This window comes from Coregonus lavaretus (assembly GCF_964263955.1).
Source record: "Coregonus lavaretus genome assembly, contig: HAP1_SCAFFOLD_5325, whole genome shotgun sequence".
Taxonomy (NCBI): domain Eukaryota; kingdom Metazoa; phylum Chordata; class Actinopteri; order Salmoniformes; family Salmonidae; genus Coregonus; species Coregonus lavaretus.
This window is the reverse complement of record NW_028163418.1, coordinates 8,287-32,706: the sequence shown is the minus strand read 5'-3', so window position 1 is coordinate 32,706 and position 24,420 is coordinate 8,287. Positions and strand designations below refer to the sequence as shown.

The 24,420-nt window shown below is 43.3% G+C and overlaps 1 protein-coding gene across 1 annotated transcript; it reads left to right on the top strand.

The window, feature by feature from the left end:
- Positions 1 to 8,891: 8,891 nt before the first annotated feature.
- Positions 8,892 to 23,820, top strand: bcam (basal cell adhesion molecule (Lutheran blood group); the record flags this gene model as incomplete). Its single annotated transcript, XM_084193022.1, has 15 exons — positions 8,892 to 9,016; positions 11,142 to 11,361; positions 14,079 to 14,146; positions 14,275 to 14,371; positions 17,083 to 17,265; positions 17,786 to 17,907; positions 18,106 to 18,253; positions 18,391 to 18,506; positions 18,787 to 18,928; positions 19,411 to 19,535; positions 19,690 to 19,831; positions 19,993 to 20,028; positions 21,162 to 21,303; positions 21,676 to 21,772; positions 23,739 to 23,820. Coding segments are annotated over 15 exons (1,766 nt in total), but the record flags the coding sequence as incomplete, so codon positions are not given.
- Positions 23,821 to 24,420: the final 600 nt, after the last annotated feature.

Below are 24,420 nucleotides of genomic sequence, written 5' to 3'. Positions count from 1 at the left end.
GGAGAGTGAGTTCTTCTCAAATGTATTGTTTTATGCGTTCTCCACACTCTCGTCCTCACAAGAACGTACTCAAGAGAACGTCCTCGGAGAATGCACTCGGAGCATGAGAGTGTGGAGAACGGTAGTATGCATATTGAGAAACACCCTATATGTTATATGTCCTATATGACACATCAGTATGGAATGCCAGTTTGACTCAACCATTAGGATTCAGCTGTTCTCTCCCACCAACACTTTAGTGTATATATTACATACCTACATTTATATCACACACATCCTGCTATATCATATATGCTACTGCCCCTTGACTTATTCCACATTTTGTTGTTACAGCCTGAATTCAAAAATGTATTAAATAAAATAAAAATCTCACCCATCTACACATAATACCCATAATGACAAAGTGAAAACATGTTTTTAGAAAATGTTGCTACTTTATTGAAAATGAAATACAGAAATATCTAGTTTCCGTAAGTATTCACACCCCTGAGTCAATACTTTGTAGAAGTACCTTTGGCAGCGATTACAGCTGTGTCTTTTTGGTTAAGTCTCTAAGAGCTTTGCACACCTGGAATGTACAATATTTGCACATTATTCTTTTTTAAATTATTTAAGCGCTGTCAAGTTGATTGTCAATAATTGCTTGACAGCCATTTTCAAGTCTTGCCATAGATTTTCAAGCCGATTTAAGTCAAAACATAACCAGGCCACTCAGGAACATTCAATGTCGTCTTAGTAAGCAACTCCAGTGTAGATTTGGCCTTGTGTTTTAGGTTATTGTCCTGCTGAAATGTGAATTTGTCTTCCAGTGTCTGTTGGAAAGCAGACTTAACCAGGTTTTCCTCTAGGATTTTGCCTGTGCTTAGCTCTATTCCGTTTCTTTTTATCCAAAAAAACTCCCTAGTCCTTGCTGATGACAAGCATACACATAACATGATGCAGCCAACACCACGCTTGAAAATATGAAGAGTGGTACTCAGTGATGTGTTGTGCCCCAAACATAATGCTTTGTATTCAGGACAAACAGTTCATTTCTTTGCCACATTTTCTGCAGTATTACAAACAGGATGCATGTTTTGGAATATTTTTATTCTGGACAGGCTTCCTTCTTTTCACTCTGTCATTTAGGTTAGTATTGTGGAGTAACTGCACGTTTTCTCTCATATCACAACCATTAATCTCTGTAACTGTTTTAAAATCCCCATTGGCCTCATGGTAAAATCCCTGAGCAGTTTCCTTCCTCTCCGGCAACTGAGTTAGGAAGGACGCCTGTATCTTTGTAGTGACTGGTTGTATTGATACACCTTCCAAAGTGTAATTAATAACTTCACCATGCTCGAAGGGATATTCAGCATCTGTTTTATTTATTTATACACATCTACCAATCGGTGCCCTTCTTTGCGAGGTATTGAAAACCTTGTTAAGCACATGTTTATTCCTGAATTTATTTAGGTTTGCCCTAACAAAGGGGTTGAATAGTTATTGACTCAAAAAAAATTCTAGAAACAAAATTATATTTTGAAATTATGAGGTATTGTGTGTAGATCAGTGACACAAAATCTCAATTTAATCAATTTTAAATTCAGGATGTAACACAACAAAGTAGTGAAAAAGTAAAGGGGTGTGAATACTTTCTGAAGGCACTGTTTGGATGATAGTGGGACAGACAGTAATGCAACAGTAACAGTTATCAGTGAGTAGGTCCATTTTGGAGTCAATGAGAGAGAGAGAGGCCTTATGAATAGTGACTGAGAAACACATGCAGGCACACTCATACACACATTCATTCACCCATGTAGGGAGATAGAGTAGAGACAGGATGCCCTGTGGGTGTTAAGATGCTGTTTGAGTGAGAGGGATGAAAGCAGGAGAGTCTGAGGGGTAGGCAGACAGGGGATTAAAAAACTCAGTTTGATGTCCAGAATACGACAGTAGATATGGAGACAACACGGGAAAGAGAGAGAGAGAGAGAGAGAGAGAGAGAGAGAGAGAGAGAGAGAAAAACATTTTTGAATTGAGAGAGAGAGAAAGAAATACAAAGTAAGGAGAGAAGAAAATAAAGGGTTGAGTAGGGTATCCTGCTGGTTCTTTTCATAATTAGGGGCTCCCACTCCTGCTGTGTGTGTGTGTGTGTGTGTGTGTGTGTGTGTGTGTGTGTGTGTGTGTGTGTGTGTGTGTGTGTGTGTGTGTGTGTGTGTGTGTGTGTGTGTGTGTGTGTGTGTGTGTGTGTGTGTGTGTGTGTGTGTGTAAGCCAGTGCTATATTAGAAGGATTTAGTCAGATGTACTCCCATTAACTATTTAACCCAGTATGTATCAGGGACTGTACCATGGAAAGCTTAAAACACTAAGCTCAATTGAGCTCCTGTACCATTGTGCATTATTTAACTAGGGGATTTGTGTTATCTATTTGACTTCCAGTATGGGCCTATGTCTTTGTGGAAGCTGTACTCTAGTTATTCTAGCGCCACTCGTGTAGCTTATGTTGCTCATGAATACTGCATGTTTAGTGTGTGTGTACAAGTGTGTGTGTGCTCCATGTCAGTCAGTGTGTCTGTGGGTCACAGTCGGAGCGTCTGGTTCCCATCTGTCTGTCCCTCCAACCCCCCCCCCCCCACACACACACACACACACCACACACACACACTTTCTCTTTGTTTTCTGTAAATTGGATTATCTACCCCACGTCCGTTAATGGGACTCCCATGCAGCTAACCCCCCCACTTCCCCTCCCACATACACACCCCACCCACTCACACAGACAGACCCCACTCCCCTCGCACACACACGAAAAAACACCCACCACACCCCTCGCCCTCCAAAACACACACACACAAACACACACACACACACTCTCACTCTCTCTCTCTCTCTCTCTCTCTCTCTCGAGCTCCTGCTGTGGGATCAGATTGGTTCAAGGAGTCACTAATTACTCCATAATTGCCCCTCTCTGTCTGCCCAACTGCCTCATGGGTAAAACACAAGGGTTAAACTACATTGATCAGACCAGACCGGACTGTATTTGGCCTGACAGAGAGAGAGAAGGAGGGAGGGAGAGAGAGAATCTACTGGGCACAGACGTCAGTTCAACGTCTAGTTTTGATTTACATTTGGTTGAGTTATCAACTAACGTGAATTCAACATGAAATCAACAACACGTCACCCTGTCATTGGATTTAGGTGAAGAGTTGGGTGAGAAAAATACAAAATTCCCTTACGTCAATGACTTTTTGCAAATCCAATCAGTTTTCCACGTTGATTCAATGTCATCACAATAATTTTTTTGTTGTTGAAATGAGGTGGAAACAACGTTTTTGCCCAGTGATAATGGGAATGGAGGGACTTTGGGTGGGGTGGGAAAAGGAGATAAAGAGAGCGAGGAATGAGAGAAGAGAGAGGAGAGGGGAAGAGTCTGACAGACATGCTGGCTAGGTGTGACAGTCCCAAGCCCACATAGACACTACCTGTGTATTCTTCCCATGACAATCAATCCCACTCTTCTAGACACTAATAGCTACTGAAGAGCATAGCATGAAGGTTCCTGATGTATCTACTTCATGTGCTCATTCATTCTCCCTCGCTTTGTCAGGAGCGTTGTTGGTGTTGGCTCATACATAGCGTTATTTTAGCTACTTCTCCCTTCAAACCCTTGTCATAGCATGAGACCAGGGTTGCCAAATAAGTGTTTATCGATTTCTATACTTCAGCCAACAACATACCACTTCAGACCGGGTCACGCTTCCCAGGGAGGGGAGCGAGAGAGAGAGGGAGAGTGGGGGAGGGGAGCGAGAGAGAGGAAGTGAAAAAAGGTCAGATGGAAAATGATAGAAGTGGAGAGGTTTTGGGATGGGTGGATGAGAGAGAGAGAAAGAGAGAGATCTCTTCTGATAATTTCAAAAGTGGGTCACATTGGGCCTTGGTGTCTGACCCTGGAGGAATCTCTCACACACACTGCAACGTAACACACACACACGCTCTCTCTCGCTCTCTCTCACTCTCTCTCTCTCTCTCTCTCTCTCTCTCTCTCTCTCTCTCTCTCTCTCTCTCTCTCACTCTCTCTCGCTCTCTCTCACTCTTTCTCTCTCTCTCTCTCTCTCTCTCTCTCTCTCTCTCTCTCTCTCTCTCTCGCTCTCACACACACACACCATTATTTTCTTTATGTTATATCGTAGTTGTGCATCTCTGAGCAATGTTCCATCGATTCCCGGGGTCATTTCAGTTTTTGGGTGGATTTTTCCTTTAATTCTAACTCCTGTCTCTGTCTCTCTAAAACACCAATATCATCCTTTCATCCCCATCTCTCCACTTATTACCACTACCAAACAGGAGCCATATTCCCAACACTCCACCCACAGACCCAACTAGCTATTCCCACAGGCTAATTCTTATATGAATTGAAAATAGTATGCCCAAATCTGGTTCTGTCCAAGTTCACATCACACTACACTACATCAGCACTGTTCATGCAGTATTTATCTCTTTGTGTTGAGATGGGGTTGTGTAGAGTAGTCGCCCTTTTCCCCTCTCTACATGCCTCTAGTGTATTCTATTTACACACACACACACACACACACACACACACACACACACACACACACACACACACACACACACACACACACACACACACACACACACACACACACACACACACACACACACACACACACACACACACACACACACAGCTCATGTTCCATACTGGACATCCACTCTGTATGTGAACACCCACTCCTCCACTCTCTGTGATATTTTACAGTCATGTCATATTTTACAGTCATGTGTGTAACTGTATCCAGTAAAGATCTCCACTGACCTATTATGTAAGGTTGTCAGTGTGTGTGTGTTCTACATAAAATGGAATACTAGAGCGTAGGGTCCTCTCAAGCATAGTCAACTGTACCATACTGAACAGGGCTGATGCTGTTAGCACACACAGTCTACATTATACATGTGATCAGATTTAGTATCAGATTCATTGTAGTGATACTAGCCACTTTAGCTAGTGACCACACCAGCATACACAGCTATGAATGCCAAAGCCTAATTGCATATGGAGGTTTTTATTAGACATACACGGCACTGAGTTAATCCCAAATGAATATGCATGTAGCCTGATGGCGTAGGCCGTACGGTAGTGGCTGCTGCTGCAGTGGCCAGGACATTTTGTCCCTCCCTCTCTCCTTCACTGTAATTTAATCTCCCAGCCCACTGTTACTGCATGGTGGGGAGCAGAGTGGAGAATGGTAGCAGGGAGAGGGGTAAGACCTGCCTACTTTTCTCACTGTCACTGTTCACTATCCCTCAGTCTTTGTAGTGATGGTTTCTCTCTCTCTCTGAGAGCTTTAGTACCACAAACATGTCTGTGATCTCCCCAACACACTGGCATCAATACTAATGCATTATCACTGGCAACACGTGTGAAGTTTCTCTCTCACATGCAAACGTATACACTCACACAGCCTCACACACAAATACACTTGATAACAGTCGATACAAATCCATTACTACTAAATGTCTAAGTCTGACCTCAAATACACATCAATACAATGCATTATTATGAACACAACATGTGCCATCTATCTATATATCTATCTCTCTCTCTCTTACACACACACACACACACTGTACACTATTTACCACAGACACATCCACTCAGGGTGCTCCATCACTCCCTCTGATTAAAAGCAGGTGGAGGGGGCTACATTAGAGGGGTGATGAGAGGGGCAGGAGCACTCTCTAACCATTACATTTTACTCTCTCTTTTACATGGTCCTCTGTAGCTCAGCTGGTAGAGCACGGCGCTTGTAACGCCAAGGTAGTGGGTTCGATCCCCGGGACCACCCATACACAAAAAAAATGTATGCATGCATGACTGTAAGTCGCTTTGGATAAAAGCGTCTGCTAAATGGCATATTATTATTATTTTACTCATTTAGCAGACGCCCTTATCCAGAGCAACTTACAGTTAGTGAGTGCATACACATTTTTTTCATACACATGTAGGTGTGTGGGGTGGGGAGGGAGAGAGAGAAACTGAGGTTATGATTCAGAGTTCATTTGCTTTGTTAATTCCCCCATTAGATGTATTCCCCCCCACCACACACACCTACAAATACATACACACACCCCTCCCCCTCTCTCTGTTTGCTGTTAGCTGTTAGGTCAGTATCATTAGAGCACTTGAAAGTCATTTTCCCCACTGATGAGTCCCCCGTCTCTACTAGGCAATAGGGACAGATTTGGAGAGATTGAGTTTTTATGCTCTGTTGTCTCATATACATTAGCTTTTACACAGACACTCTGGTTTCAGTTAATGGGTGTGAGATACACACTGGGCACACAAGCAAGTCGCACAGAATAAATACCACGTATAGAGTCAATATGACATTATTGGGATTTTTCTTATCACAGTATTGAGTCCTTCTTTAATGTATCTGTGCCACCATACTCTGAGAGTTCTCTGTGTGCACTTTTAACCTCCCTTTCTCTCTCTCTCTCTCTCTCTCTCTCTCTCTCTCTCTCTCTCTCTCTCTCTCTCTCTCTCTCTCTCTCTCTCTCTCTCTCTCTCTCTCTCTCTCTCTCTCTCTTTCTCTCTTTCTCTCTCTCTCTCTCTCTCTCCTTCTCTCATTGATATCTAAGACACTGTGTGCATCCTAATGTCCCAGTTGAATGTGAACTCCACTGAGCTGCCTGCCAGAAAGGCCACTCCATTCTTTCTGACTTCTTAGTGTCCTTCTATTTTCTACCCATTGTGTTTTACTCTGAAGTCCTCAATAAACCATCACTCAGGCTGTTTGTACATTACTATGAAAATGGCCAATTTAATTTCATACACGACAGTACAGTGGTTTTCATATATGGGGATTTGCACCCGACAAGACCTTGTGTGGTCCTTGAAGATGTACCTCTGGGCTCTGGCACAATCCCAGCATGACGTGTTGTCCCTGTACCATGTTTAGAAAGACAGTGTGTGTTTTTGTGTCTCTCAGTGAGTATCAGGTGTGTTTGGGGTTAGTCACAGACTGCTGCCTCTTGCTGTTGTCTGTCTGTTTATCTGTGTGTGTGTGTGTGTGTGTGTGTGTGTGTGTGTGTGTGTATGTGTGTATGTGTGTTATCTGCCTGGGGCATCACAGGAAAAGGCGTGCTCCAGCACTGATAAAGACCTGGACGCCACTCGGCTGTCTTAGCTTTTTTACCTTTATTTTGAAACAATCAGAAGCTCTCAGGGCTTTATGTAAACACACACACAGACACATGCATGTATGCACACATACACATGCATCTATAGGCTTCATTTAATAACAGGAGCTGGTAGTTTCAGTTAAAGGACAGACAATCTGAACTCAACTCCACAGCTGGAATCCACACCCATCTATTTACCTTCCTCCATCCTTTCATCACTCGCTCCCTCCTTCTTCCCCTTGCCCTGACTGCTCCGGGGTCTTTGTGTGTGTGTGTGTGTGTTCATTGCGTAACATGCCACACACACATCTTTGGTATGGAGTGTTGAACAGTGTGTGGCATGTGTGTGTAATGTTACACCTTTTGGTGGCCCCCTTGCCTTTCCCATTAGCAGTAGCAGAGGAACATCAGAAAACATTCTCTCATCTTATCTTACAGTGGCTTGCGGAAGTATTCACCCCCCTTAGCATTTTTCCTATTTTGTTGCCTTACAACCTGGAATTAACATGGATTTTTGGGGGGTTTGTATCATTTGATTTACACAACATGCCTACCACTTTGAAGATGCAAAATATATTTTATTGTGAAACAATAAGACAAATAAACTGAAAACTTGAGCGTGCATACCTATTCACCCCCCCCCCCCACACAGAGCCACCTTTTGCAGCAAATCTCTTGGGGAATGTCTGTAAGCTTGGCAATCTTGCCACTGGGATTTTTTCCCATTCTTCAAGGCAAAACTGCTCCAGCTCCTTGAAGTTGGATGGGTTCCGCTGGTGTACTGCAATCTTTAAGTCATACCACAGATTCTCAATTGGATTGAGGTCTAGGCTTTGACTAGGCCATTCCAAGACATTTAAATGTTTCCCCTTAAACCACTCAATTGTTGCTTTAGCAGTATGCTTAGGGTCATTGTCCTACTGGAAGGTGAAACTCCATCCCGGTCTCAAATCTCTGGAAGACTGAAACAAGTTTCCCTCAAGAATTTCCCTGTATTTAGCGCAATCCATCATTCCTTCAATTCTGACCAGTTTCCCAGTCCCTGCCGATGAAAAACATCCCACAGCATGATGCTGCCACCACCATGCTTCACTGTGGGGATGGTGTTCTCGGGGTGATGAGAGGTGTTGGGTTTGCGCCAGACATAGCTCTTTCCTTGATGGACAAAAAGCTCAATTTTAGTCTCGTCTGACCAGAGAACCTTCTTCCATATGTTTGGGGAGTCTCCCACATGGCTTTTGGCGAACACCAAACGTGTTTGCTTATTCTTTCTTTGAGCAATGGCTTTTTTCTGGCCACTCTTCCGTAAAGCCCAGCTCTGGATTTTTTTCCCTCATTTTGTCTGTCATAGTTGACGTGTACCTATGATGAAAATTACAGGCCTCTCTCATCTTTTTAAGTGGGAGAACTTGCACAATTGGTGGCTGACTAAATACTTTTTTTCCCCACTGTAAATTACAGGTTGTAATGCAACAAAATAGGAAAAACGCCAAGGGGGATGAATACTTTTGCAAGGCACTGTATGCTGTTCTTTGAACTTTCCTATTTTGTTTTAGACCCATTTTTATGGAATAATAGGTGTTTGACATATAAACGTGTGTATTAAAACTCAACATAATAATGTGAAAGTGCCTCAATAACTTATCACCTCCCTCTCTTTCTCTCTCTCTCTCTCTCTCTCTCTCTCTCTCTCTCTCTCTCTCTGCAGTGTGCTGGGCCGCCGTGACAGTGTCAGTGACTCCCAAGGTGGAGGTGATCAAGGGAGAGTCAGCCAGTCTGCCCTGCACCTTCAAAATCCCTCCCTCCCTTAACAACATCGTAGAGTGGTTCATTGTAAGTCTCATACTACTTTACTCCTATCTTCCCACATGAAAAAATACTACAGTTTACTATAGAATACTACAGTGCTTACTATAGAATTCAGTAGTAAATTGTAGTATACTGTAAAATACTAACTACACACTGTAGTATCCCTTGATAATTTGTAGTACTTCCTATAGAATGTTGTAGTATACTATAGAATACTGTAGTAAATACTACAGTATTATCTAAAAAAAAATAACACTATAGTAAATACTAAAGTAATGTCCACAAAAACTCTACAGTAAATAGTACAGTATTTAATTTCCATATACCCTGCCCATTCCCCTCCACATATCCCAATTTGTGCCACCCTTAATTGAGAAACCTACATGCCAAGTATAGACCATATTGTGTTCCATACAAATAGAAAGCCTCCACTTCTATGTCAAAGATAATAAAATAAAAACACTATTGTAAACACTACAGTAATGTCGGCAAAAACACTATAGTAAATACTACAGTATACTACAATCTGCAAAACACCTACATTAATTACTATAGTATATACTACAGTTTTCTTTTAGTACAGTATTTATACTACAGTGAACTGTAAATACTACAGTATACTACAGAATTTACTATAGACTTTAGTCCGCAAAAGCACTACAGTGAATGCTACAGTAAATACCGTAAAAACACTGCAGTGAATACTATAGTATTTATACCATACTATACTATAGTATTTTTTCATGTGGATTTGGTGCACTTCGGCCTAATATCTTTTGACTCCCTGTATTCGGCAGAACCACTGAAAAGCTTTTCCCTCATCAATCTACACACAATACCCCATAATGACAAAGTGAAAACAGGTTTTTAGAAATTTTTGCTAATTGATTAAAAATAACAGAAATACCTTATTTACATAAGTATTCAGACCCTTTGCTATGAGACTCAAAGTTGAGCTCAGGTACATCCTGTTTCCATTGATCATCCTTGAGATGTTTCTACAACTTGATTGGAGTCCACCTGTGGTAAGTTCAATTGATTGGACATGATTTGGAATGGCACACACCTGTCTATATAAGGTCCCACAGTTGACAGTGCATGTCAGAGCAAGAATCAAGCCATGAGGTTGAAAGAATTGTCCGAAGAGCTCTGAGACATGATTGTGTCAATGCACAGATCTGGGGAAGGGTACAAAAAAAATTATGCAGCATTGAAGGTCCCCAAGAACACAATGGTCTCCATCATTCTTAAATGGAAGATGTTTGGAACCACCAAGACTCTTCCTAGAGCTGGCCGCCTGGCCAAACTGAGCAATCAGGGGAGAAGGGCCTTTGTCAGGGACGTGACCAAGAACCTGATGGTCACTCTGACAGAGCTCCAGAGTTCTTCTGTGGAGATGGGTGAACCTTCCAGAAGGACAACCATCTTTGCAGCACTCCATCAATCAGGCATTTTATGATAGAGTGGCCAGAAAGAAGCCACTCCTCAGTAAAAGGCACATGACAGCCCGCTTGGAGTTTGCCAAAAGGCACCTAAAGAGAAACAAGATTCTCTGGTCTGATGAAACCAAGATTGAACTCTTTGGCCTGAATGACAAGCGTCACGTCTGTAGGTGAAGCATGGTGGTGGCAGCATGGCGGTGGCGATGAAGCATGGTGGTGGCATTGTCATTATGGGGTATTGTGTGTAGATTGTGGTCCTCTGTAGCTCAGCTGGTAGAGCACGGCGCTTGTAACGCCAAGGTAGTGGGTTCGATCCCCGGGACCACCCATACACAAAAATGTATGCACGCATGACTGTAAGTCGCTTTGGATAAAAGCGTCTGCTAAATGGCATATTATATTATTATAGATTGAGGAGGAAAAAAAACGTTTAAATCAATTTTAGTATTAGGCTGTAACGTAACAAAATGTGGAAAAAGTCAAGGGGTCTGAATACTTTCCGAATGCACTGTACATATCTCTGTGAAGTGTCTGTGTTTTTTATTGAACTTCTGAAAAAACATTTCCTCTCTGGCCATCTACTCCTTCCCCTCTCTCCACCCTGATTGTCTTTCATCTCATTTCTCTCCTTCACTCTCTCTAATCTCACTCCTCTCTCTCTCTCTTTCCCTCTCCTTCCTCTCCCTCTCTCCTCTTCCCCTCACCAGGAGGAGGGTGGCACCAGGAAGCGCGTGGCGTTCCGCTCCGTGTCGGGTGGCGAGGGGAAGAGTGACGAGGGGACACGTCTGTCCGGCAGGGTGACCATTGGAAGTGACTTCTCTCTGACCATCTCCCCCGTGGCGGTGGAGGACCAGCTGCCTTTCTACTGCCAGGTCACTGCTGGCCCTGCCGGGGTCGGAGAGGCCATCACACAGCTCAAAGTTTTCTGTGAGTTACTGACCACTGACCGTTAGGGTGACCCTACTGTGACCTTTACTGACCGATGCGGTCATCGCTGTATGGGATGCCGTCTGGATTTTGACGGTCGGGATGAGAGTGTGTGTGTTGTGTGTGCTGGATGAGTGTGTGTGTGTTGTGTGTGCTGGATGAGAGTGTGTGTGTTGTGTGTGCTGGATGAGTGTGTGTGTGTTGTGTATGTGTGTGAGTGTGAGTGTCTAAATCAACGATTAACGTAATAAACTTAGTTAATTAACAATATTATTTTTGCTTTGCAGAGTATGGTAAATAAAAAACATTATACATTAACTAAATACTGAGTAGAACAACATAAGAAAGGTTGCTGGATCGAATCCCCAAGCTGACAAGGTAAAAATCTGTCGTTCTGCCCCTGGACAAGGCAGTTAACCCACTGTTCCCCGGGCGCCAATGACATGGATGTCAATTAAGGCAGCCCCCCCGCACCTCTCTGATTCATAGGGGTTGGGTTAAATGTGGAAGACACATTTCAGTTGAATGCATTCAGTTGTACAACTGACTAGTTATCCCCCTTTCCCCTTACCCTAAAATGATTCAGATAATAAATGGTTGTGATTCCATATGGGTGAAAGTAAAACTCTTTCATGCACCTTAACATTTAATCTTTGTAAGAAATCTAGATAATTATTCTTCATTTTTTTATTTGAGAGAAAACTTCACCATGTCATGAGTGAATCAGTTTTAATTTTATTTCTCTAATAAGCTGCCCAGAGGTCAATTAGTCCTATGAACATCACACATGACACAATTTATTAATAGTTCAATTGCATCTGTCATGTCTAATAGATGTCACCTTAATGGCTGTCCAGAATTCTCCTGATTTATTGCCATGGCGATGAGAGCTGACCCCAGACCAGGTCGTTGTGTCCTTGTCTCCCTCTGCAACCCCAACACATTATCAATCATATTCCTAATATTTAAATACACCATGAAATACCATTTTTGGGGTTGGCCCATTTTGGCCCATTTTTGGGTTGGCCCACTGTCAATCAATATCATCTTTTGGGTTGGGGCAATGGAGGTAGAGGTTAGTGGTGTTAGTTAGAGAATTTAGTGACACTTCAATAACCATTTAACCCTCCCGTTGTCCTAGGGTCAAAATGACCCGCCACTGTGTTGAACCAACTTTATTAAATTTTTATATTTTTTGGATCATTTGTGAGAAATAGGCAGTGATACTTTCTTTAAAGTCTCACTGCCTCCTTCTCACAAATGATCCCAAAAATATAAAAATTAAATAAAGTTGGTTCAACACAGTGGCGGGTCATTTTGACCCTAGGACAACGGGAGGGTTAAATGCTGTTTAAAAGGCTCTGCAAGTCATTCATTAACATGCATGTGCTCTATAGACATTCATGTCTGAAGGAATTACTTAGGATGTAAATGGCTATTAGTTCACACATTGTAAAGTTGACGTCATAGGTGCCATTATAAAGAGTACCTTAATGGAGCACTGATACAATGTATTAAGACTAGTAAAAGACATGACTATAGCCTTTAACAGGCCACTCAGGACTGTTTCCTAAGTAACTGTATCTCCTCTTTGTCTGACTTCCTCTCCCAACTGAATAGGAACAGGTTTCAATGACTCCCTATAAGGGCTGAGGGATAGTCTGAGTGTTCTGAAACAATGGGCTTCCCTAGGGAGGTTTACAGTACAGTAGTAGGTATAATGGACTGAGCAGAAAGGGAAACAATGATACACTCACTGACACACTGTGTGTGTGTGTGCGTGTGTGTGTATGTTTGTGTTTGTGCGTGCATCCACGCATGCTCCCTCCCTCTCTATGGTTTCTAACGTGCTTTCTTTCATTTCCATGTGGAAACTGACACCCATGTTAAACAATGTGTTACATTTCTGCCAGTTCTAGTCAGCAAACGGACCCCTGGAAGAACACTGAGGAGTAAGAAGGAGGAGAGCGAGTAATATAGAAAGAGAGGAATTAGGGAGAGTTAGCGAGGTGAGAGAGAAAGATAGAGGGAGGTGAGAGAGAGAGAGGGAGATCACGTCAATGTTATTAAATGTCTGCTGTTTATTTTAATAGTCAGACGGCAGCTGTGGCCTCGCTGCGATACCATGACCTTGCATGTGAATGAACGAGGGAGTGAGAGATACATATATGACGGAGAGATAGAAACAGAGGGAACACACAGCAGTGTGAGAGAGAGAACGAGGAGTGTGTCTCTTGTCTGTGACCCTTATCAGCCCAAAGAGAGCGAGGTCACGGTGGAATAATACACACAGGGATGTTTACCATAGCCCTAATTGGAGGTGTGTGTGTGTATGTGCATTTGTGTGCATGCACTGCATACGTGTGTGTGTGTCTGTGTTACTGTAGCTACAGTAACTGAATGGCATTTGTCTCTCTCCAGGTGACGTGAGCTTGGTACCTTTAGCTCTTCCTGTCTGTGTCTAGGCTCTGAGTGTTTCCGTCCTGTGATTGGTTCAGGAAGGGGATAACAAATGATTTCCAGTCATCCAAATACATGTGTATACCTATAAATATATGTCTGAATGCACTGGAACTGTATCTATATACTGTGCATATATTCATTTAAACAGCTATGCGTGTTTTAATTCAGATAATATACTGTATAAGAAAATGTGTGAATAGTGGCCTTGCATTTTGTAAAGCTCTGATCTGAGAATATAACTCCCCCTTCCTCAGTCGCTCCAGAGATGCCAGAGGTCACTGGATCCAACCAGGCCATATCTGTAGGCGACTCCTCCACACAGGTTGGTTTGAACTATTTATCTAGGAAACTTCCATTGTCCTCCAATGTTCTTCCATTGTCCTCCAATGTTCTTCCATTGTCCTCCAGTTGCTGAGTATCTTTCCCTTCCTCTTTGTGTGTGTGTGTCAGGTGGGTCAGTGTGTGAGTCATAACGGTCACCCCCAGCCCAGGATAATCTGGTTCCAGGACTCCAAGCCTCTGCCTGAGGTCAAGGACAACAAAGAGAGTGAGTATACACTACCTCTTACATCTACTATACTGTAAAACAACTCATTATTATTAAGGAACTGGTTCCACAGCCTTTTTTTTTGGTTTACTCAACTTTTCAGTCCAAGTGTTAGCTGAACAAATAAATAAATGTTGACCCAAATTTAGCTCCAATTTCAGAAAACATAGGCAAATGTTCTGTCAACTTAAAATTATGTGTTTGCTCAACTTGTCTCATATGTTCATTCAACTACAACTTATTATATGGACATCTTACCTAAAAAAGGTAATAGTTACACACACAGCGGTTTTAACATACAATGTTTTCAACTTAAATATTTGACACATGTTGACATACATGATTACATTATGCATGTTCATTTATACAGTAATTATTATTCAATTTCCTTACCTGGGATTTGAACTAACAACCTCTTGGTTGAGGGCATTCTGATCTTCCTGCTGCGCCACCAGCTGTGGAACCAGTTACTTATTAATAATTAGTTGAAACAACTCTATTTTTTTACAGTGTCCTACAACCACCTACCACTACAGTATTACTACAGTTCGCCTCTGCCCAGTACCCTGCCCTGAACTTTAGTCACTGTCACTAGCCGGCTACCTCCCGGTTACTCTACCCTACACCTTAGGGTGCCCTATGTACATAGTCATGGAACACTGGTCACTTTTACCCACTGTATTTGGAAAGTATTCAGACCCCTTGACTTTTCCCACATTTTGTTACGTTACAGACTTATTCTAAAATGGATTGAATAGTTTTTTCCCCTCATCAATCTACACACAATACCCCATAATGACAAAGTAAAAACTGGTTTTTAGAAAGGTTAACAAATTTATAAAATAAAATAAACTGAAATTTGACATTTACATAATTATTCAGACCCTTTACTCAGTACTTTGTTTAAGCACCTTTGGCAGCGATTACAGCCTCAAGTCGTCTTGGGTATGACGCTACAAGCTTGGCACACCTGTATTTGGGGAGTTTCTCCCATTCTTCTCTGCAGATCCTCTCAAACTCTGTCAGGTTGGATGGGGAGCGTTGCTGCACAGCCATTTTCAGGTCTCTCCAGAGATGTTCGATCGGGTTCAAGTCCGGGCTCTGGCTGGGCCACTCAAAGACATTCAGAGACATGTCCCGAAGCAACTCCTGCGTTGTCTTGGCTGTGTGCTTAGGGTCGTTGTCCTGTTGGAAGGTGAAACTTCGCCCCAGTCTGAGGTCCTGTGCGCTCTGGAGCAGGTTTTCATCAGGGATCTCTCTGTACTTTCGTCCGTTCATCTTTCCCTTGATCCTGACTAGTCTCCCAGTTGCTGCCGCTGAAAAACATCCCCACAGCATAATGCTGCCACCACCATGCTTCACCGTCGGGATAGTGCCATGTTTCCTCCAGATGTGACGCTTGTCATTCAGGCCAAAGAGTTCAATCTTGGTTTCATCAGACCAGATAATCTTGTTTCTCATGGTCTGAGAGTACCTTTTGGCAAACTCCAAGCGTGCTGTCATGTGCCTTTTACTGAGGAGTGGCTTCTGTCTGGCAACTCTCCCATAAAGGCCTGATTGGTGGAGTGCTGTGGAGATGGTTGTCCTTCTGGAAGGTTCTCCCATCTCCACAGAGGAACTCTGGAGCACTGTCGGAGTGACCATCAGGTTTTTGTTCACCTCCCTGACCAAAGCCCTTTCCCCCTGATTGCTCAGTTTGGACGGGCGGCCAGCTCTAGGAAGAGCGTTGGTTTGTTCCAAACTTCTTCCATTTAAGAATGATGGAGGCCACTGTGTTCTTGGGGACCTTCAATGCTGCAGAAATGTTTTGGTACCCTTCCCCAGATCTGTGCCTCAACACAATCCTGTCTCGGAGCTCTACGGACAATTCTTTTGACCTCATGGCTTGGTTTTTGCTCTGACATGCACTGTCCACTGTGGGACCTTATATAGAGAGGTGTGTGCCTTTCCAAATCATGTCCAATCAATTGAATTTACCACAGGTGGACTCCAATCAAGTTGTAGAAACATCTCAAGGATGATCAATGGAAACGGGATGCACCTGAATCTCAATTTTGAGTCTCATAGCAAAGGGTCTGAATACTTATGTAATTAAGGTATTTCGGTTTTTTATTTTTAATATATTTGCAAACATTTCTAAAAACCTGTTTTTCACTTTTTCATTATGGGGTATTGTGTGTAGATTGATGATTTATTTTTTTCAATACATTTTAGAATAAGACTGTAATGTAACAAAATGTGGAAAAAGTAAAGGGATCTGAATACTTTCCGAATGCACTGAATACACTGTTCTAGTCAAGTCCATCCTATTTAACTATTGCTGTACATATACTATTCTACCATATGTATTCTTCAGACACACTACATCTTCTATGCATATACTGTCCAGAATGTCTATACATACCATCATATATTCCATGTCATTATTTTACTTTTTAGATTTGTGTGTATTGTTGCGTATTGTTAGATATTACTGCACTGTTGGAGCTAGGAACACAAGCATTTCTCTACACCCGCAATCACATCTGCTAAATATGTGTATGCGACCAATAACATTTCATTCGATTTTCAATTTGATTTACTACTACATTGCACAGTCAGAAGCATCAAGCATAAAATCAAGTCAATTCCTGACAACTGCATATCCCAGGATAGAATTCTGTCTTATTCTAGTCTACCCCTTCTGTTCTACCTCTCTCTCTCCCTTCCAGAGGTGTACATGGTGCCGTCGGTGGTAAAGGAGGCATCAGGTCTGTTCACCATCACCAGCACCCTGATGATGCAGCCCCAGAAGGCTGACAAGGACAGCGTGTTCCACTGCACCGTGGAGTACAGCATGCCCAACGACATGATCAAAAAGATAGACTCTGACACCTTCTCCCTCACCCTCAACTGTGAGTGGCTGTCTGTATCTGTCTCCTCACTCTCTCTCATTCTTGCTCCCTCCTACTCTCTGTTTTTCTGTCTGTCTGTTCTACTGTTTGTTTTTCTCTCTGCGCTCTGTGTCCATCTTTCAATTTTTTTAAATGTCAGAAACAGCAGTCCTAAGATCAGCCTCTCATTCATCACCCTTTTGAACTCTCTCTCTCTCTCTCTCTCTCTCTCTCTCTCTCTCTCTCTCTCTCTCTCTCTCTCTCTCTCTCTCTCTCTCTCTCTCTCTCTCTATCTCTCTCTCTCTCTCTCTCTCTCTCTCTATCTCTCTCTCTCTCCTCTCTCTCTCTCTCTCTCTCTCCTCTCTCTCTCTCTTCTCTCTCTCTCTCTCTCTCTCTCTCTCTCTCTCTCTCTCTCTCTCTCTCTCTCTCTCTCTCTCTCTCCCTCCCCCTCTCTCTCTCTCTCTCTCTCTCTCTCTCTCTCTCTCTCCCTCCCTCTCCCTCTCTCTCTCTCTTTCACTCTCTCTCCCTCCCTCTAATCCAGATCCCTCTGAGACAGCGACCTTTGTCCTGGCGAACACTGAACCAATCAGAGAGGGTGACGAGGTGAAGATGATGTGTGAGACAGATGGAAACCCTCAGCCTGAGTTTGAGTTCTACAAAGATGTAAGGACTAACACACATTTACTGCATTTCAGACTATACAGCAGTGCAGCTATACACAATCCCTACACTACTGTAATAGTCCAACTTGTTCATCTCTTAAATAATTGAATAATTATTTAATAATCTCTCTCTCTCTTTCAATCCCCCCTCTCTCCACCCCTCTCTCGCTCCTGCTTTCTTGCTCTCTCTGATGCTCAGGGTAAAAACATTGAGGAAGGAGTTGCAGGGGGACTTTTGACTTTGAAGTCCGTCAAGCGTTCGGATGCTGGGGTGTACAAGTGTATGGCCACTGACTTTGATAACCTGGATGCTGATCTTAGCGGAGAAGTCACCATCTCTGTCCACTGTGAGTATCCACTGAGGTTGTACGCTTTTGATCCAAGAACATAATCAATTTTAAAGGATTCACTCTCTCATTACCACCCTCTTTCTCTCTCCCTCCTCCCCCTCTTTCTTTTTATCCCTCTTTTCTCTGCCTCTCAGACATTGACCCATTGAGTGTGAGCCCTGCCGGTCCATTGTCAACCATGATGGGAGACATGGTGGAGCTGCAGTGTAAGACCAAGGCCTCAGACCCACACACCGTCCAGTGGAAGAAGGCAAGTCCAGTGTTACTACCAGTCCACATCTCTCTGCTTCCTCCCTGTTTTACTACCAGTCCACCTCTCTCTGCTTCCTCCCTGTTTTACTACCAGTCCACCTCTCTGATCTGGCTGTTTGTTGTGAGTGTGTTACTGGGTAAGGTATGTGGTTGTACTGAGCAGGACTGAGTTTTTGTGAGAAACCGGAGAGGGCATGGAAGAACAAGAGATAAAGAAATTGAGTGTGTGTGTGTGTGTCCAACTGTCCCCTAATCTCATACCTGTGTGTGTTCAACAGGGCTCTACGGTGCTGTCCCAGACGGGTGTCTTGTCTCTGAAGTCGGTGACATTCGCTGAAGCTGGCGAGTACTCCTGTGTGGGCGCTGTACCCTCTGTGCTCGGGCTCACCTCCAAGGCCAGCATCAATCTCACTGTCTCAGGTACACAGAAGCACAGCCACACGCACAAACACACACACACACACACACACACACACACACACACACACACACACACACACACACACACACATGACGGTGTGTTAGTGACCCTGTGGTGGTTCTGAGATGGTTCAGATAGGACTATAGGGCTTCTTAATGTATAGATAGATAAGACCCAGATGGAGTAAAGGAAGTGGAGATGGTACGTATATCATAAGACTCAGATGGAGTAAAGGAAGTGGAGATGGTACGTATATCATAAGACTCAGATGGAGTAAAGGAAGTGGAGATGGTATGTATATCTCTTCCTGTGGTGGAGTTTAATTATTATTTTATTTCCTGCCATTCTCTCCATCCCCTTTCTCTCTGTATCTATCCCTCTCTTTTTCCTCTCTCCCACTTTCTTCCCAATCTATATCTGTCTATACCTCCCTACCCTCCTCCCTCCCCCTCTCTCTACCTCTCGCCCTCCCCCTCTCTAGGTAAACCTGAGATTGATGCAGCTGTTGATGGAATGGTGGAGAAGGAGGGAGACATGGTGACTCTGTCCTGCTCTGCTCACGGACACCCTGCCCCACAGTTCACCTGGACACCCTCAGGAAAGGAGGTGAGTGTGTGCCCGCGTGTGTGTGCGTGTGCATTGTGTGCGTTCAGAAAGCTTATGTTATGAGCTCTCAGAACAACTCCTCTAATTTATTGCATTCTCTTAACCCATCTCTCTCTCTCCCCCTCCCCCCTCTCTCTCACCCCTCCTCTCCCAGTCAGTGGCGGTGAAGGGTAACAAGGTGGTCAGTACGGTCATGCTGGAGGCCAGTGCTGTGGTCCTGAAGGACGGGGTCACCTGCGAGGCCAGTAACGACCACGGAGCAGCCTCCCAGGCCTTCAAAGTCACCATCAAACAAGGTCAGTACGACCCTCCACTTCCCTTATCTTTCTTATCACTCTGTCTTTCTCTCTCTCTCTGTTTTCTCTCTCTCTCCCTCTCCCTCCCTCTCTGTCCCTCTCCTCCATTGTGGTGTAACAGTAAACTGTATTCTAACCCTGTTCCTCTCTTCTCCCTGCAGCCGTAGATCCCAACGCAGCCAATGATGCAGGCAGAGGTAGACACTTATCCATCTTCTCCCTCCTCCTTTCCCCCCTGCTGTCAGGACTCTGTGTTGTATATAGCCTGTAGTACTTCACCCTTCCTCCCAGCACTCTACTGTACTGTACATTGTATATTTCCCTATTGCTACTGAACACTGTGGATATTGTATATTGTGTTTTGTTTGTCATCTTTGTATGATGTCCGTCCTATATTTTGTGGATGCTGTGACTTTTCTCTCCCCTTGGGGGGATAATAAAGGATATTATTCTATTCTATCCTCTTCTGCTCTCTTCCTTTCTTTTCGCGGCGTCTTTTATCACTTCTTTTTCCGACTGCGTTCTTCTCTTTCACCCTTTTCCTCCGTATGCTGTGCCTTTCAGTTGCTGTGAGGTTGTGAGTAGTTGTAACTCTGGAGTGTGTGTTTATGTACACTAGTGTGTGTGTGTTGTTGGCGGTTAGTTGGTGTACAGAGTGGTGCGGTGTGTGTTGTTGCTTTGCTATGCAATGGGACTGAGGAACTGTCTTTCTTTCAAAATGCTGCTTAAAGGGAACCATGTGCTTAAAACAGGTCTGTACTAATACCTCTGCGTGTATGTGTGTTACATGGTGTGTATGTGATACAGAGAGAGAAAAGGTGTGTTTGTGAAAATGTGTGTATGTAGGAGACTGTGGTGTGTGTGTGTGTGTGTGTGTGTAGGCCCCCCTCTTGGCCCCACCACACTATTATCATCTCAATCAAAGCTGAACTAACCTCCCCCCTCCGTCCTCCCCTTTCCCCCTTTCCCCCTCTCCTCCTCTCCCCTCCACCCATCCATTGTTCTCCTCCCAACCCCACCCATCCCATTTCTGCCCCTCCACCCCCCTCACCTCCCCTCACCTCTTCCATTACCCGCCCCTACCCCTCCACTCCATCCCCTCTCCTGCATCCATCGCTGTCCCTCCCTCTTCATTCCTTCTCCCCCTTATCCCTCTGTCCCACCCATCCCTTCACCCTCTCCCTCCTTCTCCCATCCCTCCACCCTCCTCCCTCTTTCTCCTCTCACCTCACCCCATCCATCCCCTCTAACTTCACTTTCCATCCAACCTCTACCTTCTCCACCTCTCCCTCCTCCACCCCCCCATGTCTCCATCTCTCCATGCCCCTAGCTGATAAGCAGCAGGGTGGCTCCAGTGGCGTGGTGATAGCCGTGGTGGTGTGTGTCCTAATGCTGCTGCTGCTGGTGGCACTCCTCTACTTCCTCAACAAGAAGGGCAAGCTGCCCTGCAGCAAGAAGGACAAGAAGGAAGTGTGAGTAACAGGAGGGAGGTTAGGGGGGAGAGGAGAGGAGAGGAGAGGAGAGGAGAGGAGAGGAGAGGAGAGGAGAGGAGAGGAGAGGAGAGGAGAGGAGAGGAGAGGAGAGGAGAGGAGAGGGGAGGGGAGGGAGTGAGGAGGGGTGTTGAAACTGTTTCTAAAGAAAGGCATTGTGGTCATTGGAGTACAGTCCCTGTTCTCTTTACTGTACTTTACCTCCCTCTGCTAACCCTCTACCTTTTCTCTCTCCGTCTGTCTGTTAATGTTCTCTCTCTCTATCAACTTCTCTCTCTCTCTATGCTACCTCTCTCCCTCTCTCTCTATGCTATCCCTCTCTCTCTCTGCCTCCTCTGTGTGTCTCTCCTGCAGGGCGAGTGGGGATGTGAATAATGACATTGTGGTGGAGATGAAGACAGAAAAGGCCAATGAAGAAGCTGGCCTCCTGAACAAGCCAGGAGCACAGCAGGTCAGAGAGGAGGGGTCACTGGCAGGACAGGAGTAGTTGGAAAAGGGGGAATTGGTTTATGTGTTTATATCCACAGTTCTTACATCAGAATAGGGTGATTCCTCACTAAACTAGAACAAAACAATTTTCACTAAATGAAATCCATAGAAGTGTCCTTTGGAGGAAGGATTGTTGACAGATATTTGACATTTGTATCTTAAAGCATAATTGAGACATAATTAATTGAAGTTGGAATACTTGTGGCATTTTGGCCTTACCCAGGCCTCCTTTAAGACTCCATAATGTTTAATCTGTATTTGCTACAAAGCTAAAGTTGGTGACATATAAAGCTTTACCGCTTGCTCTGTAATATGAGTAATATTTTGATTTTAATAACAATTTTCTTACATTAATTTATTCATATACAGAAATATAAACATGAATATTGAAAATATACAAATATCACAAGTCTAAAAGTAACAGAGATCCTACTCTGGAACTTTGATATGCCGTAGAGTAAATTATGTTCAACGATTTATAGAAAAATGTCCCAAATCAACAACAAAAAAATCAATAGTCATGTTTATATTTGTCAATATTCATACATTTATGTAAGAAATGTGTTATTAAAATCAAAATATTGCTCATATTACAGAGTTAGCGGTAAAGCTTCATATGACACCAACTTTAGCTTTGTAGCAAATACAGATGAAACATTATGGAGTCTTAAAGGAGGCCTTGGTAAGGCCAAAATGTCACAAATATTCTAACTTTAATGAATTATTTCTCAATTATGCTTTACGATACAAATGTCAAATACATGTCAACAATCCTTCCTCCAAATGACCCTTCTATGGATTAAATGGGGTGAAAATCCCCCAAATCATGGACTTGTTTTGTTCTAGTTTCATGAGGAATCACCCAATAGCTATTAATTAGGAGAGGAGATCAGGAAACCAAAGCAGTGTTCTAGAATAGCATCTGGGTTTGGCTGGAATCATTACAGCCACAGAGTCATCATGAATCATGAATATGAACTGAGTTAGAGACAATAATTCTTCATAGGAATAACCAATATAAAAATGAGCTGCGTAATGACTTACACTACCAGTCAAAAGTTTGGACGCACCTACTCATTCAAGGGTTTTTCTTTATTTTTTATTATTTTCTACATTGTAGAATAATAGTGAAGACATCACAACTATGAAATAACACATATGGAATCATGTAGTAACCAAAAAAGTGTTAAACAAATCAAAATATATTTTAGATGTTAGATTCTTCAAAGTAGCCACCCTTTGCCTTGATGACAGCTTTGCACACTATTGGCATTCTCTCAACTAGCTTCATGAGGTAGTCACCTGGAATGCATTTCAAATAACAGATGTGCCTTGTTAAAAGTTAATTTGTGGAATTTCTTTCCTCCTTCCAATCAGTTGTGTTGTGACAAGGTAGGGGTGGTATACAGAAGATATCCCTATTTGTAGAAAATAGTAAAAATAAAGAAAAACACTTGAATTAGTAGGTGTGTCCAAAATTTTGACTGGTACTGTATATCAGGGTTCCCCAAATTCGGCCCGCGGGTGGTTTTATTTGGGCCCCCAAGTTTGCAGAGCAAAAAATAATATATATATTTTGGGGGGACATAAAAGACTGTAAAAACACCAGGAAATCAGCTCCAAGTGATTTGTATTTAAGAAATCTGTTCCCAAGTATTCCCACGCATAATAGAGAGACGTGATCGTATACAAATGTATGCAAGGTTTGAAATGATTATGTTTTAGTCAGACGTTATATCTGTTTGGGCTTCTTGAGGTCAATATGCAGTCTACAAATTATTTGTAATTATGTTCCGGCCCCCCGAGCCTCCGCTCGAGAAAAAATCGGCCCGCGGCTGAATCTAGCTGATGATCCCTGATTTATATGATATCATGTGATGTTGTATTGACTCAAAGCATTTACTGGTACTTTGTATTGTCTTCCACAGTGAGGAACAGAGGAGAATATGACACAAGAAGACAGAAAAAGAGGGATGATGGGATGGATGAAAAACGACAGCAGGGCTTGTGGAATGGAAGGCTGTTTTTGTAGGGATGGGGTGTAACCATGGGGGGTATTTAAACATGAGACCTAATATATCACTGTCCACCAATCACAACTCTTGGTTGACTCCAGTGCAGAAAAGAGCTGTACAGTAAACATGTGTCCAACGTGACTCTAGCCACAGTAACCCTTTTCTACCCCAATCCAAACACAAAATGCCATTAAGTCACTGTGTGTTGCTGGAGTGTGTGTGAGTGCGTGCGTGTGTGTGTGTGTTTGTGAGTGTGTGTTTGTGTGTGCTGTATTGCATTGTGCATCTGAGCTGTGGTTTGTTCTTAGTTCAGTCAGTGTGAAACGGAATGTGTCCATTCTGTGTGGAGTCTGCATCTACCCCATTCTGGTGGACATGGGGAAAAACACAAACTGTCATTCTACTGTATTCATCCCTACGCTGATTATTGTGTCACTCTGAATTATATCCCGTAACATAGAGATTGACCGCAGCTACTGTTACATTTTAAACCTAAGTATCATATTATATGCCCAAGACGATGCATATTAGGCACAATATTTCAGATTTACTTTCTGACAAAACTTTTTGGTTGACCAGGGCAAGCCAGGCTCAC